We start from the raw sequence: 14,885 nt of genomic DNA on the forward strand, positions 1-14,885 counted from the left end.
AAACTTTCCTAGGGAAAAAAGTGTAATAAACTATTCATAAATTATATTTTAGCTTCACAAATGTCTCAGATATCTACACTTAATTCAACACAGCCTGGATATGGAGAGTCTCTTGGTGTCACCAGTTCTGCAAGTGCATTGCTGCCAGGTAAATAATGTAACTTTAAGTTCTGTGAAATATATTTTTTAAAATTATAAATGTGCTAAGTAAAAACATAATTTATTCTAGTTAGTTTGTATTATAGTGTAGTGTGACATACTCAGGTTTTGACTTCAACGAGACAACCTTTCTTATATACCACTTTTTTTGTTAGCATATCTCAGTGTTTCACAATCCTTAACGTGTTGTGAGGATAAATATCCCTGCGAGATTTGGGAAAACATGCTTATATTTGAATACAAGTGGTAAAAGTAAGCAAAAAGTTCTCCCTTTGATTTGAAAAGCATGTAAAGTGTAAGAACTGTAACGAAAGAGCGTGAGAAACAATATGAGGTAAATGCCCATCCTTGTTCTTATGGCTTACTGTCTTGGTTCGCTATTGGTGATCTTTTCTTTTAGTAGTGCTATATAAACTTGTGTGTGTGTAGTTCAAATAGTCTGATACTGGAAGCAAAAGGACAACTTGAAGACAAGGCCGTTGTGGAGAAACTAAATGAATCCTTTGCATCGGTCTTCACTCAGAGGTTGTGAGGGAGATTCCCACTGCTGAGACATTCTTTTTAAGTGACAAATCTGTGGAACTGTTCCAGATTTAGGTGTCTTAATTTTTTACAAGCTGATAAATTAAACAGTAATAAATCACCAAGCCCAAGGGTTCTGAAGAAACTCAAATATGAAATTGCAGAACTAGTAACTGTAGTATGTAACCTATCACTTAAATCATCCTCTGTACCAGATGACTGGAGGATACCTAATGTAACGCTGATTTAAAAAAAAAAAAAAAAAAAAAGTCTAGTGGTGAGCCTTTCAATTAGGGCTGTCAAACTGTTAAAATTAATTGTGATTAATCACGAGATTAAAAAAAATCACAATTAATTGCGGTTTTAATCGCACTGTTAAATGGTATTCTATTGTTTTAAATATTTTTGGATGTGTTTTACATTTTCAGATATTGATTTCAATCAAAATACAGAATACAAAGTGTACAGTGCTCAGTCTATATTTTTTATTACAAATATTTGCAATGTAAAAAAGAAACACAAGAAATAGTATTTTTCAGTTCACCTCATACAAGTACTCTAGTGCAATCTCTTTACATGAAAGTGCAATTTACAAATGTAGATTTTTTTTTTGTATTGTATAACTGCACTCAAAAACAAAACAATGTACAACTTTAGAGCCTACAAGTCTACTCAGTCCTATTTCTTGGTCAGCCAACCGTTAAGACAAACAATTTTGGTTACATTTACGGGAGATAATGCTGCCTGCTTCTTATTTACAATGTCACCTGAAAGTGAGAGCAGGTGTTCAGATAACTGTTGTAGTATTTACGGGCCAGATATGCTAAACATTCATATGCGCCTTCATGCTTCGGCCACCATTCCAGAGGACATGCTTCCATGCTGATGACTGGTTCAGCTCAATAACTATCCAACACAGTGTGGACTGACGCACATTCGTTTTCATCATCTGACTCAGACGCCACCAACAGAAGGTTCATTTTCTTTTTTGATGGTTCAGGTTCTGTAGTTTCCAAATCAGAGTGTTGCTCTTTTAAGACTTCTGACATGTTCCACGCCTTGTCCTTCTCAGGTTTTGGAAGGCACTTCAGAGTCTTAAACGCTGAATTGAGTGCTATAGCTATCTTTAGAAATCTCATATTGATACCTTCTTTGCGTTTTGTCAAATCTGCAGTGAAAATGTTCTTAAATCAAATAACATATGCTTAGTTGTCATCCGAGACTGCCATACCACAAAATATATGGCAGAATGCAAGTAAAACTATGGAGCAGGGGACGTACAATTCTCCCCCAAGGAGTTCTGTCACAAATTTAATTAACAAGTTATTTTTTTAACGAGTGTCATCAGCATGGAGGCATGTCTTCTGGAATGGTGGCTGAAGCATGAAGGCGCATATGAATGTTTAGCGTATCTGGCACATAAATGCCTTGCAACGCAGGTACAAAAATGCCATGTGAACTCCTGTTCTCACTTTCAGGTGACATTGTAAATAAGAAGCAGGCAGCAGTATCTCCCGTAAATGTAAACAAACTTGTTTGTCTTAGCAATTGGCTGAATATGAAGTAGGACTGAGTGGACTTGCAGGATCTGAAGTTTGATATTGTTGTGTTTTTGAGTGCAGTTATGTAACAAACACACACATCTACATTTGTAACTTGCACTCTCATGTAAATGCATTATAGTACTCGTTTGAGGTGAATTGAAAAATACTATTTTTGTTTTTTACAGTGCAAATATTTAATAAAAAATAAACTGAGCACTGTAGACTTTTTGTTCTGTGTTGTAATTGAAATCAATATATTTTAAAATAGAAAAACATCAATTTTTTATTATAAACAATAAAATACCAATTTAAATGTAAGTGTGATTAAAACTGTGATTGATCATGATTAATTTTTTACTTGAGTTAGTTTGTTTTGAGTTAATCGCTTGAGTCAACTGTGATGAATTGACAGCCCTATAGGCCAATTATAAGCCAGTAAACATAACTTCATTACCATGCAAACTGGTTGAAACTGTATAGTAAATAACAATTACCAGACACAGATGAACATGGTGTGTAGGGAAAAAGTTAACATGGCTTTCTAAAAGGAAATCATGCCTCACCAATCTATTAGGATTCTTTGAGGTATTCACCAAGTATGTGGACAAGGGTGATCCAGCTGATACTGTGTACTTGGACTTTTTCTGAAAGCCTTTAATAAGGTCCCTCACCAAAGGCTCTTAAGCAAAGTAAGTAGTGCTGGGATAAGAGGGAAGGTCCTCTCATGGATCAGTAACTGGTTAAAAGACAGAAAACAAAGAGTAGGAATAAATGGTCAGTTTTCAGAATGGAGAAAGGTAAATAAAGTGTGTGACTGGTTTCCCCCCAGGATGCCACTTGAAACTAGGATACCACTAAGTCCCCCTGACCCACCAGCCTGGGCTTCCTTTACACTGTACTGCTGTGACCAGCCTGCCAAGCCCTCTCCCAGTCTGCAATTTTACCAGCACAGGTAGGTAGGGACACATCCAGCTGCATAGAGATGCTGTGATCAGCTATGCATGGGGAAGCATCAGCTAAGGAACTTTCCAGCTACTCGGATACACCTCATCTCCCTCCCCCCTCCCTGAGTGTAAAACCAAAATTTTATCTTCTTGCGCTGCACAGAGGACTGTGCAGAGTAAGCTCATGAAATTCACCTCCTCCCTCAATGTGGAGAGGAAATATCCAACAGCTTTCTGCCCTGATTTGATTTCCCCACACACACTGGCTTTAGACAAAGCAAAATCAAGTTTATTAACTACAAGTGATTATAAGGGATAGCAATAGTAAAACAGATTACCTAGCTAATAAACACAAACTAAGCTTAATATACTACATAGATCAGATGAATAGCAGTTTTTCACTCTAAATGATATCAATATGTTTCAGATTCTAAAGGGGCAAGCTGCACTAACTTACAGCTTGGAATCTCCAGGTGTTTCATTCACAGGTTAAAAATCCATTCAGTCTGGGTCCGGCACTTCCCCCAGTTCAGTCTTTCTGTTCCTTAGGTGTTTTCAAGAGTCTTTCTGGGTCGGGGAGTCAGTAAAGAACCCCCATGATGTCACTCCCCTTGCTTATATAATTGTTGCATATCGCGGGAACTCTGTTTCAAAGCTTGGTTCCCACGCCTGTCAATTGAAAAGCACTGGTATCCCAAGATGCACCAGATGACTGGGCACATGGCCCTGTAGTGTTACAGTAGCCATAACTCGGCATCTGTTTGTAGCATCCCTAGGTTCAGGAAGATAAGCTTCTTCTAAGGCCTCTTGTTTTCCTAATGGCTCATTAACCTGAATGGACCCTTCCTAACCAACCATCTAGACTGAGAGTCTTTTGTCTAGTGGGTGTTACCCAGGCGTAGATATATTTGTAACACAAATACATAGTCAATATTTCTAATTTCAGATACAAAAATGACACATACATACAAATAGGATAATCATTCAGTAAATGTTAACCTTTCCAATGATATCTCTGTCACAGAGTCACCGGGCAATGCTCCGGAACTACTCCATACGAAGTCAGTCAGGACTCTGGGGAAGCCTCCTTTCTCTGAGCAGACTGTCTCCAGGGCAAGAAGCTTGTACAACTTCGGCTTCCTGTGGCTGACCTTGGAGCATTCAGCATCCCCTCTTTACATAGTGTGCTTCCTGCAGTGAGTCCGCATCGGCGGGGCTCCTGGGGAAGCCAGGGGGCCCTGCACCCCAGTTCTGCAGTCAGACATGACTCTCAGCCAGCCAGTAAAACAGAAGGTTTATTAGAAGACAGGTACATGGTGTAAAATAGAGCTTGTAGGTACAGAGAATAGCACCTGTCAGGTCCATCTTGTGGGGTAGGGAGGCCATTTCACCATCTGGGCCTCCCTCCATTTCCCCAGCCAGCTCCAAACTGAAACTCTCCAGCCCCTCCTCCGGCCTTTGTCTCTTTTCCGGGCCAGGAGGCCACCTGATCTCTTTATTCTCCAATACCTTCAGTGGCACTTGCAGAGGAGGGGGCCAGGCCATCAGTTGCCAGGAGACGGGTGTCAGCCATTCTCTGTGCAGACAGCATCACACTGGCCCTCTAGGGCTCTGCAACAATCACCCTGCTTATTTCACCACCTAGATACTTAAGAACTGCATGGGGAAACTGAGGCACTCACACAGCATTCAGAGAAAACATTAAGAACATTCTCACTTCGTTACAATCTCACATGACCAATCTTGCATAATGCATCAAATTATGCCGGTATATATATATGTGTGTGTGTGTGTGTGTGTGTGTGTGTATGTATGTATGTATGTATGTATATAAAATAATCTGTGAAGAATAGGGGGTTCAGTGTCACAAAACAATCTGTAGTAGGACTAGTACTATTCAACATAGTCACAAATGATCTGAAAAATTGGATGAAACGTGAGGTGACAACATTTGCAGATACAGTATTACTCAAGATAGTTAAAATCTAAAGATGATTGTGGAGAGGTACAAAGCTCTCACTATACTAGGTCACTGGGCAACAAAATGGGAGATCAAATTCAACGTGCATAACTGGAAAGTAATGCACATTTGAAAAAATAATCCCAAATGCACAGACAAAATGATGGGATTTGAATGAGCTGTTGCCACTCAAGAAGGAAATCTTGGAGTTATCATGGATAGTTCTTGGAAAACATCTGCTCAATGTGCAGTGGCAGTCAAAAGAGCTAACAATGTTAGGAACAATTAGGAAAGGGAGAGAAAGTAGGAAAAAAATCATATCTCTCTGTAAATCCATGGTATGCCCACACCTTGAAAGTTATGTGCAGTTCTGGTCACCCCATCTCAAAAATATATGCAATAATTCGAAAAAGTACAGAGAAGAGCAACAAAAGGCTTGAATAGAGACTGGGAATGGATGAGTCATTACACAAAGTAAAACTATTTCCCCATGGTATTTCTTCCCCCTCACCCCACCCCCCACTGTTCCTCTGATATTCTTGTTAACTGCTGGAATTAGCCTACCTTGCTTGTCACCATGAAAGGTTTTCCTCCTTCCCCCCCCCCTGCTGCTGGTGATGGCTTATCTTAAGTGATCACTCTCCTTACAGTGCGTATGATAAACCCATTGTTTCATGTTCTGTGTGTGTATATAAATCTCTCCTCTGTTTCCACCAAATGCATCCGATGAAGTGAGCTGTAGCTCACGAAAGCTTATGCTCTAATAAATTTGTTAGTCTCTAAGGTGCCACAAGTACTCCTTTTCTTTTTAAAAATGATTATGGGTCTCTAACCCTTTTATATGAGGAGAGATTAAAAAGACTGGGATGGTTCAGTTTAGAAAAAGACAACTATGGGGGGATATGATAGAAGTCTATGAAATGATGAATGGTGTGGAGAAAGTGAATAAGGAACTGATATTTACTAAACACAAAAAATAAAAAGCGTTATTTACTCAGTAACACAATAACCAGGGATTAGCCAGTGAAATTAATAGGCAGCAGGCTTAAAACAAACATAAGGAAGTAATTCTTTACACAATGCACAACCTGTGGAACTTGTTGCCAAGGGATGTTGTGAAGGATATAACTGGGTTCAAAAAGGAAATAGGTAAGTTCAAGAAGCATAGGTCCATCAATGGCTATTAGCCAGATGGTCAGGGATGCAAGCCCATGCTCTGGGTGTCTCCAAACCTCTAGCTGCCAGAAGCTGGAACTGTGACAGGGGACCATTCAATAATTGTCCTGTTCTGTTCGTTCCCTTTAAAGCATCTGGCACTGACCACTACTGGAAGACAGGATACTGGGCTAAATGAACAATTGATCTGACCAGTGTGGCCATTCTTATATTCTTACAAAACTTCCACACATACTGTAATGAACATATGGAATATTTTACTGAAGGCCACTGGAAAAAATTAGAGTTTGAGAGAGTAATTTATAAACCAAAGACTGCAATAGATTGCTGCATAAATAAAATGACAGTATGTTTTTACATTTTCTTGCTCATGTTTTATGGTTACAGGTTAATCAGCGGCAGTATTTTAATCAGGGCTGCTGCTTAAGCTAGATGCTTGCTTTGTACGATGTGCAGTATAGGGGATGACTTGCTGAGAGCTGCTCAGCTTTCTTTCATGCTCATCTGCCTATTAATCTTGTTGCTGGCACATGTAACTATGGCCTCATGCTTATTTTTTGTATTTGATGTAGCTTCTATGTTGGAGGCGAGAGCAAAGAACTAGATTTAGATTGTAGCAATTGATCAAAGTAGAAAGTAAAATCTGCACAGCCATAAGAATTGTCATAATGGTAGACAGTTCAGTCGTCTGTCTAGTGTCTTACTCCTGCCACTAGGTTTACCATATGCTGCTTGCAGATGTTGTGCCTGTCACTAATGTACTATGGGGGTATTCTATAATGAATAAGAAAGCAAAGGGTTATAGGTATGTAAGAGTGGATCTGCTCCTGCGAATACAGCATGTGTTGGATTATTGTCATATGTCCTCCTGTGGCTTTGCTTTCAATTATGAACATGGTGTCTGGAGAGCAGTATTGATATTCCCATAAAAGAAGCTGCCGCTTTCTTTCCCCCATAGCCTATGATCACCATATTTTTGTCTGTACTGTAGGTTCCTTCAGGAATCTGTTGCAACACTAAAGCCACAACCAGCACACTTGACAATAGGCAAAGAAAAAGGAGAGATTAATTTTAGTGTAGAAAGACTGCCATAATCCCCTGAAAAATTCAGATCTCTATTTGGTTACATACTGCAATAATAATTCCATCAGCACCTCCTTTAGAAAATGTTCAAAATTCAAATGCTTTCATAGAATGAGCTGCGGTATATAGATTTTTAGTTTGGTAGTGATTAAAGTGATAATACAAATCATTTCCGCATTGTTTAAGGAAGAAGCTTCAGATGCTGTGTTAACTCAAATTAACTTAATGTGATGGGTTGCCCCCTTCTGGGATGCCATCTCATGTACTGGGATTTCACTGAGCCTCTCCTGCTCAACCAGCCTGGGTTCGCTCTTCCTGCTTTGCTGAATTAGGTTCTCTGGCCTCTTGCAGTGTGTGCGTGTGTGTGCGCGCACACATACAGAGGTAGGGTCACACCCCGCTGCAGACACAGACTGAAGTCAGCTATGCGTGAGAGGGCTCCCCTCAGCACTCACGTGCACACCCTTTTTGGGAGATAAACGGTGTTGCACTGTTTAAAAAAAAAAATATCTGCACAGCGCAAGCTCATGAAAATCTGCCCTCTTTCTCACTGTGAAGAGAGATGTGCATGACTTCTTCCCCCTTCCAGTTAGAAATTACATAATCTGGGTTTAATAATTAACAAAATAAGTTTATTAACTACAAAAGGTAGATTAAGTGATTAAAGGGATATCAAACAGAACAAAGCAGATTACCGTAGTAAATAAACAAAAGCCGCAAACTGAGCTTAACACACTAGATAGGTAGGATACAAATTAGCAAATTCTCACCCTGAGTGATAAACAGGCTAGCAGATTCTTAAAGCACAAGCTTAAAGCTTTCCCAGGTTTTCATACACAGGCTAAAGATCTTCATTTCTCACAGTTCAGTCTTTGTTCTTCAGGTGTTTTCAGCTGTGGTTTTTTCGGGAGAGTGAGGACCCCCATGTTGTCATTGTCCTTCTTTTATATCTTCCCCCCCTTTTTGCTGTGACCTGGGTCAAACAGTTCTCCTTGTGTAGAGCTATCTCTGAGGGGTTTCTGTTGCACATAGTTCCTGGAGTAATCCTTATGCTTATGGACATTTAAAGCCACTAATATTGTTTGGCCTCATTCAGTGTAGCACATTTGAAATACAGAGACATGGTCAATATTCCCAGCTTCAGATACAAAAATGATAATGCATACAAATTGGATAAACTTATTCAGTAAATTATAACCTTTCCAATGATATCTTACAAGACCTATCTTGCATAAAGTATATCTTTATTATATCAATAACATTTCTATGAAGAATATGGAAGTGTAACGTCACACTTATTTAGATGTGAACTGATATCCTATTTTATCTAGTATGTGCCCTTTTGTTAATGTCTGTTAAGCACAAATATGGATTTCACTTTCAGTTGCTGTCTCAGGTGTCTGATATATTATGTGAAGTTTCAGCTTTCATCTTCTCCAACTCAGTTAAAATCAGGATAATAGCCATATCATACTTATATCAAGACAGCTAATAGACTTGTGCAATACCTCTAAAACTTACTGTAATTCTTGTAGGAGAGCATTTCATTACAAATATAGCTATTGCAATAAATGAGTATGTGTTTCAAAAAATGTAAGTATTGATATAGGGGCTTCTCAGAGCTGTTCTAGAATAATCAAAACTCTTCTAGTCTGTATCTGAGCCCTGGGTTGCTCGAGTTATGAAAAGGTTCTTTAAAATTATCACATTCTTTCACCAAACACTTTATAAAGTGAATATTGTAAGAGAAAAATACAGAAATGCATTTTTTCAATATTTAAGTGAAAATCTTAGCTGCGTGAATGTTAAGTAGCTAAATCTTTGGACAATTATTTCAGTAACTTCCCACATACTTCACTAACTTTTCGTGTTCCATTTTGTTAAAGTGTTTATATTGCTGTTCTTCATGTTTTGCAGAAGAACACATCAGTGATTCTTTAAACTCGAGTTTTGATATTTGGGGAAACTGTAAATACAAAAATCAGAAACCAGCATCAGCTGAAAGTGATATTTATGTTTCAACACCTGCATCAGAGCATTCTCTGTTTTCCAGCAGTGACCAAGGGAACTTAACTCCAAAATCATCTAACAGAAAACATTTAAACAAAAAACTAATTTTGCAACGCCCTCTAGAAGATAAACTCTTTGCTAAAGAGAGAAAATCTAAAGTCTCCCTTAACCTAAATCAGAGTGGTGCAGATACTCTGACTTCTGCATTGGTTTCAACCAAAAGTTCTTTTCTCCAGGAAAAAGACTTGAGTCACACCACTCTTTCCCCCAAAATTGTCCAATTGGAAGCTGCTGCAGTTACCACAGGTAATCAGTCTGATTCATTAGTGAGCAATGAAGATTCTATTAATATGCATTTGGGTGACATAAATATTCCTGTTGACACAAGGGATTGTAGTGTCAGATACAAAATAAGGGGAAAACCAAAAAGAGAAAAATATAATATGAAATTGACCACATTGGCATTATGTAAGATAGGGTCTGAAAATGAGTTTCTTCTAGCGATGACCACACGTAACAAGTCATCGGACATAGAGGAAGCTTCATATGAAGACTTTTTTTCACCTTCTAATTTGAAGAAAAGTGAAATGCACGTAAGACACTTTCCTTTGCAAGTTCAGCAGAATTCTCCAAGTGCTCCTGAAGTGAGTTGCAAAAGAGACTTTTTAAGCCACAAACAAGATAGATTGTTTGAAGGGTCAGATAAACAGTGCATTGCTGTTTCCAAAAAAAGGAAAAGAACTGTTAAGACAAGCGGTGTTTCAACAGAGAGTGACTGCAAGCTAACTGAATGTTCCGAAAGTACAGTAAGTGTGACCTTAAACTGCACGTCAGGTGGAGTAAATACTGAGACTGCAGAAGCCCTGGGTTCTAGCCCTCTGAATCAACTGCATCAAAATGGTCAGAAAATAACCTGCAGAACTAGTGTGAATAGCTGCCCTCAAGCTACTGGTAAGTTGCTCCACTCAAATGAAAATTCAAAGATGCAGCATCATGATGCATTAAAAATGTTTGTGCAACTAAATTCTGAAATGGACTACCATGTTGAGGGAAAACAATGGCTTTCAGAAACTAGACTACCAGAAGAAAATACTGCATTGATGGCATCGGATTCTTTAAAAAGTGACAAAATAGGTGCTGTGGAGCCAAAAGAACACCCACTTACTTTTCCAGACTCTACAAATACAGAAAAGTCAACAGGAAAAAAGAAGGAAATCCTGCTCAAAAAATGCAGTCCAAGTATGTGAACTTCTCTTTCCTGGTATTTGGCACACTATAAAAACCCTGTGCCATTTTTCTTGTGTATCCTAAGAAACAGTATTATCATGGTTAATTATGCTGTGATTTTACAAATTGTCCATATTATATAGTACTTAATTTGGAGTGTATATTCCTTAATCCACCAGTGGAAAAACTACCTTTAAATAAAATTGTGGTAAAAATCAGCAGGGGGAGATGCCCATAAAAATATAAGTTGAAAACTTGCATTCCTGTAACTCATGCCATCGGTGTGGATGGAAGTGAAGGAGTGAGTCCAAGAGATATGGATGGATGGATTAAACTTAATTTGTTTTTCAGTATGTTGCAGGCTTAATTTTTAAGTCAGATTTTTTTTATTACTGGATAATCATTTTAAGCTGGTTTAAAAATTACTAGAATCATTCTGGTATTAGAATATACTAGTATGATACGATACCATAGGCATTTCCCTGCAAAAAAATTAATGCCTGTTGTGGGTACACTATTTTTAAAATTTGATATTTTTGACTTTTTGAATATGGGAAAACTTTTTCATAAGGTTAGTTTCATTTTGTAAATTTAGTTACTCTTTTACAAAAGAGTGCTAGAATGTCTACATTTTATTAAAAACTTCATGCAAAGTTTTAGTGCACAGCAAACATAGCTGATTATAAATCATGAAAAAAAGTCTAAGCTAATAGAGAACCTTAAATATAGCTGTATGGTATCTCTACACCTCAGGCCACTGCTTTGGCTTAATTAATAAAATAAGTACCAATATTTTAAGGTCTGGAGTACCCCACAATTGTGTAGCTTAAAAAAAAAAACACTTTTGTCGCAATTTTAGACCTAAATGATTATGGAGATCTATTTTTTTGTGCCAGGTACCCAAGCTTAGCAAATGGTCATAAAATTAATACCTTTTCTTTGTTCTTTTTACAAGATAAGCATAAGGATCTCAAAAGGTCCTTCTTCCATTTGTGTGGTTTTAAAGTTAGATATCTACGTCAATTGCTTTGATTAACTTATAAATTCTAGCTCCAGATACAAAAATTAGCATGTCTTTGGGGGCACTCTGCTTTAATTCCCAAAGAAGAACTTTCAAACTTTGGCAAACTTGAAAATAGTCAATTTACTGAGCCTTTATATTTTTCTGCCTCCTGCTGCTGTTTGAAAATCTGTGTTTTGGTTAAGAACTTTCATTACTCCAGTGCTGCTTGATCTAATGATATCTGGCATTTACAATTGTCACCGTTTTCTTTTGTGGTGCTTCTGATGTCACAAGTTCAGCCTTGTCAAGGATCAAATAGAGCCTGAGTTTGGGGAGCCCTTGTTTAAAATCATTTGAAAGGGAAGGAGCAATAATAAAAAGAATAAGATTTGAATTTGTTTAAATATAAAGTTATGTGAAACAAGTTCCACTTAAACTTTTAGATTAGTTAATGTGAAGAATTTTCAAACTGAATCAGACTGGTTATTAAATATTGATGTTTTGTAAATAAAGCCTTCATTTTTATTTTGGATTGATTTGTGAATTCCCTTCTAATGTAAGATAATTTATTTGTTGCTGTTTATGTTGAAACAGTAAAAATTTGTAAATAACTTATTTTTGTTCCTATGTTCCAGGTAATTGTTTGTTTGAAAATATTAATTAGAGCTAGCAGAGAGGAAACTGCTGTTTTTTTAAAATGCTGAAAAAAATCACTGATAAAATCTTTGACCTTTCTCCTGAAACATGTAGACAAAAAGTAATCCAATATCCATGATGACAGAACTGATCTGCTTTCTGCATAAAAGATTTGTCCCTTGAAAAAAAAATTTTTTTTGCTTTGATACTTATGCTAGAGTTTGAAATTTAGAGGGGAAAAAAAGATTTGACCCCAAATATTTCTTTCCTTTAGTTATTGGCAAAATTCCCATTGATTTCAATGAGAGGATACTTATTTGCAATGGATCCTCAATTCTGCCTTTGCCTGTGCATGTTATTTTCCAACATCAAGACTTGTGTGAGCAGTTGATAAAAATTTTTATGTGCAAACCATTTGTGGCCATAGATGTGAGTGCATGGGCATTACATGCAAGTGAAATCTGGGGTCTGACCATTCAGGTCCCCTGCTCTGACTTTGCAAACTGTGCACAATTTCCTAAGCAGTTCACTTTTATAGGGCTCTGTTCCCACTGTTGTCAGTGTTTCTTCCTGAACTGTGCAGGAATAAGAAAAGCTACGGTTAACATCTTGCAGTGCTTTGTGATCAGTGACATTTGCACTGAACGCAAGGGAGAGAATTGGTGGTTTCCTCATCTGTGAATAAGAGTTAATGGAAATGCAGCAGTATACACTATTTTCAGTGACCATTAATATAGCATGAGATAAGGGAAGATTTATGGGTTTGCTAGTTATCAAATTATGTAAAACTTACTTAAACTACATTTTATAGTAATACAATTTTCCATCAGTCTGGTTGGGATTTATTTTTTGATAGGGATAGCGATTAGATAATTTGGTGTTCTGCTGTGGTCTAGAATGGCAACGCTTGCCCAGATCTATTTAATTCCTATAGCTACTTACCTGAAAACCCCAACAATAAATGATAGGTGAGGCAAGGAATGGAATATTAATAGATTTTAAGAAAGATTAAACATTCTTCAATTGTTCAGATGACACTTGAACATAGGATTCATTCATATTCTTTTTAGTTTTTCTGAATTATAAACTTGGGACTTGAGTGATGTATATATTTTTAAGATGCTTTATAGTGAATATGGAAACGGTACATTCTCTTATGTGGCAAAAATTGTAAATTGCTCCGGTCTTCTATAGTCTTCTGGATTGAGCACAAGGCTGAAGAATCAGAAGTCCTGAAATCTCTTCATCGCTGCTAATTGCTTGTGGTGAAAATGGGCAACTTTAGTCCCATTTACTTGGATGGGAGCTCGGGGGGGGGGGGGGGGGGGTTGACACCTGGACACTCTCGAAGTCAACAGGAGTTTTGCCATAGATTTCAGTTGGGCCAGGCTTTCATCCTGGGTGTTCAGCACTGCTGATATTTGAGACATACAAATTTGAAAATGCTAGCCTTAATTTCTTAATTTTTCCACCTCTGTAAAGACACAGACGCTTTAAGGTTGGATAACTGTGTGTGTGTGGTTATATTACAGCTTGTCATGGGGTGTCAGGTTAATTAAAGGAGTAGCTATGGCTCAAATGGCAAGAGTCACTCGGGTGCTCTCTGTCTTTAGGGCAGCTCAGCCTAGTGGCCAGAGTCCATAGGGCCACCATTGCTCCCAGGGCAGTGTGGCTTAGTGCCCAGAGTCCTTGGAGCTGCCCTTGGGCAGTCATGTCCACCCTACATGTGCCTGCACTCAGCGGTAAATGTGGGGCAGGCTAGGGGGCTCCAGGCTCACCCTACCCCACCAGATCCCGACCCAGGACCTTATGAAACCCATAGTCAGGCTTGTTTCCCATTTCAATCTTCGTATTCCCTGGGCTGCCTCCTACCCTTGATTCCGACTCCATCAGTTCCTTTGGAGGTAGTGACCTCCTGTCACTCTGATCCTCTACAGTTAAGGGGAGTTCCAGTTCAGATGCCGTGTCTTCAGCCTCGGCAGTCTGGAGTTCCAGCAGCTCTCTGGCAGGAGCCTGCCGCGTATGTCCACTCTCCTCCTCAGTCAGTCCAGACTGGGCAGGGCTGCTACCTTTTATATCCTGCTTCCAGCTAGAGCATGCCCAGCAGGGGCAAGGGGCGTGGCCTATTCAGCCCACAATGTGCTGTCAATCCCAGGTAGGCCAGTGCGAGATAGATACCCCGTCCCACAACTACATATTGTATTTCTTATCGTTTTGAATCTTCTGCTTGTAAATAAATGTTTTATATAGGGCTGTCAAGCGATTAAAAAATTAATCGCTATTAATCTCTCAATTAAAAAATAAATCACGTGATTAAACAATAATCGAATACCATTTATTTAAATATTTTGTTTTCTACATTTTCAAATCTATTGATTTCAATTACAACACAATACAAAATGTACAGTGCTCACCTTTATATTCTTATTACAAATATTTTCACAGTAAAAAACAAATAGTATTTTTCAGTTGATGTAATACACATACTGTAGTGCAATCTCTTTATCATGAAAGTTGAACTTACATATGTGGAATTATGTACAAAAAAAACCTGTATTCAAAAACAAAACAATCTAAAACTTTAGAGCCTACAAGTCCACTCAGTCCTACTTCAGCCAATA

At 38.2% G+C, this 14,885-nt stretch overlaps 1 protein-coding gene across 15 annotated transcripts in view; it reads left to right on the forward strand.

The window, feature by feature from the left end:
• The window catches only part of MCPH1 (microcephalin 1), a 229,824-nt gene that overhangs the window by 27,615 nt on the left and 187,324 nt on the right, over positions 1-14,885 (forward strand). For 12 of the 15 annotated variants that reach the window (XM_043510356.1, XM_038397543.2, XM_043510353.1 and 9 more), the window contains 2 exons: positions 53-148; positions 9,306-10,637. In XM_043510356.1, coding sequence (XP_043366291.1) covers positions 53-148; positions 9,306-10,637 — 1,428 coding nt within the window. The remainder of the gene's footprint in view (positions 1-52; positions 149-9,305; positions 10,638-14,885) is intronic. The other 3 variants (XM_043510355.1, XM_043510360.1, XM_038397550.2) reach the window with 3 other exon arrangements.

Source organism: Dermochelys coriacea, chromosome 3 (assembly GCF_009764565.3).
Source record: "Dermochelys coriacea isolate rDerCor1 chromosome 3, rDerCor1.pri.v4, whole genome shotgun sequence".
NCBI classification, from domain to species: Eukaryota; Metazoa; Chordata; order Testudines; family Dermochelyidae; genus Dermochelys; species Dermochelys coriacea.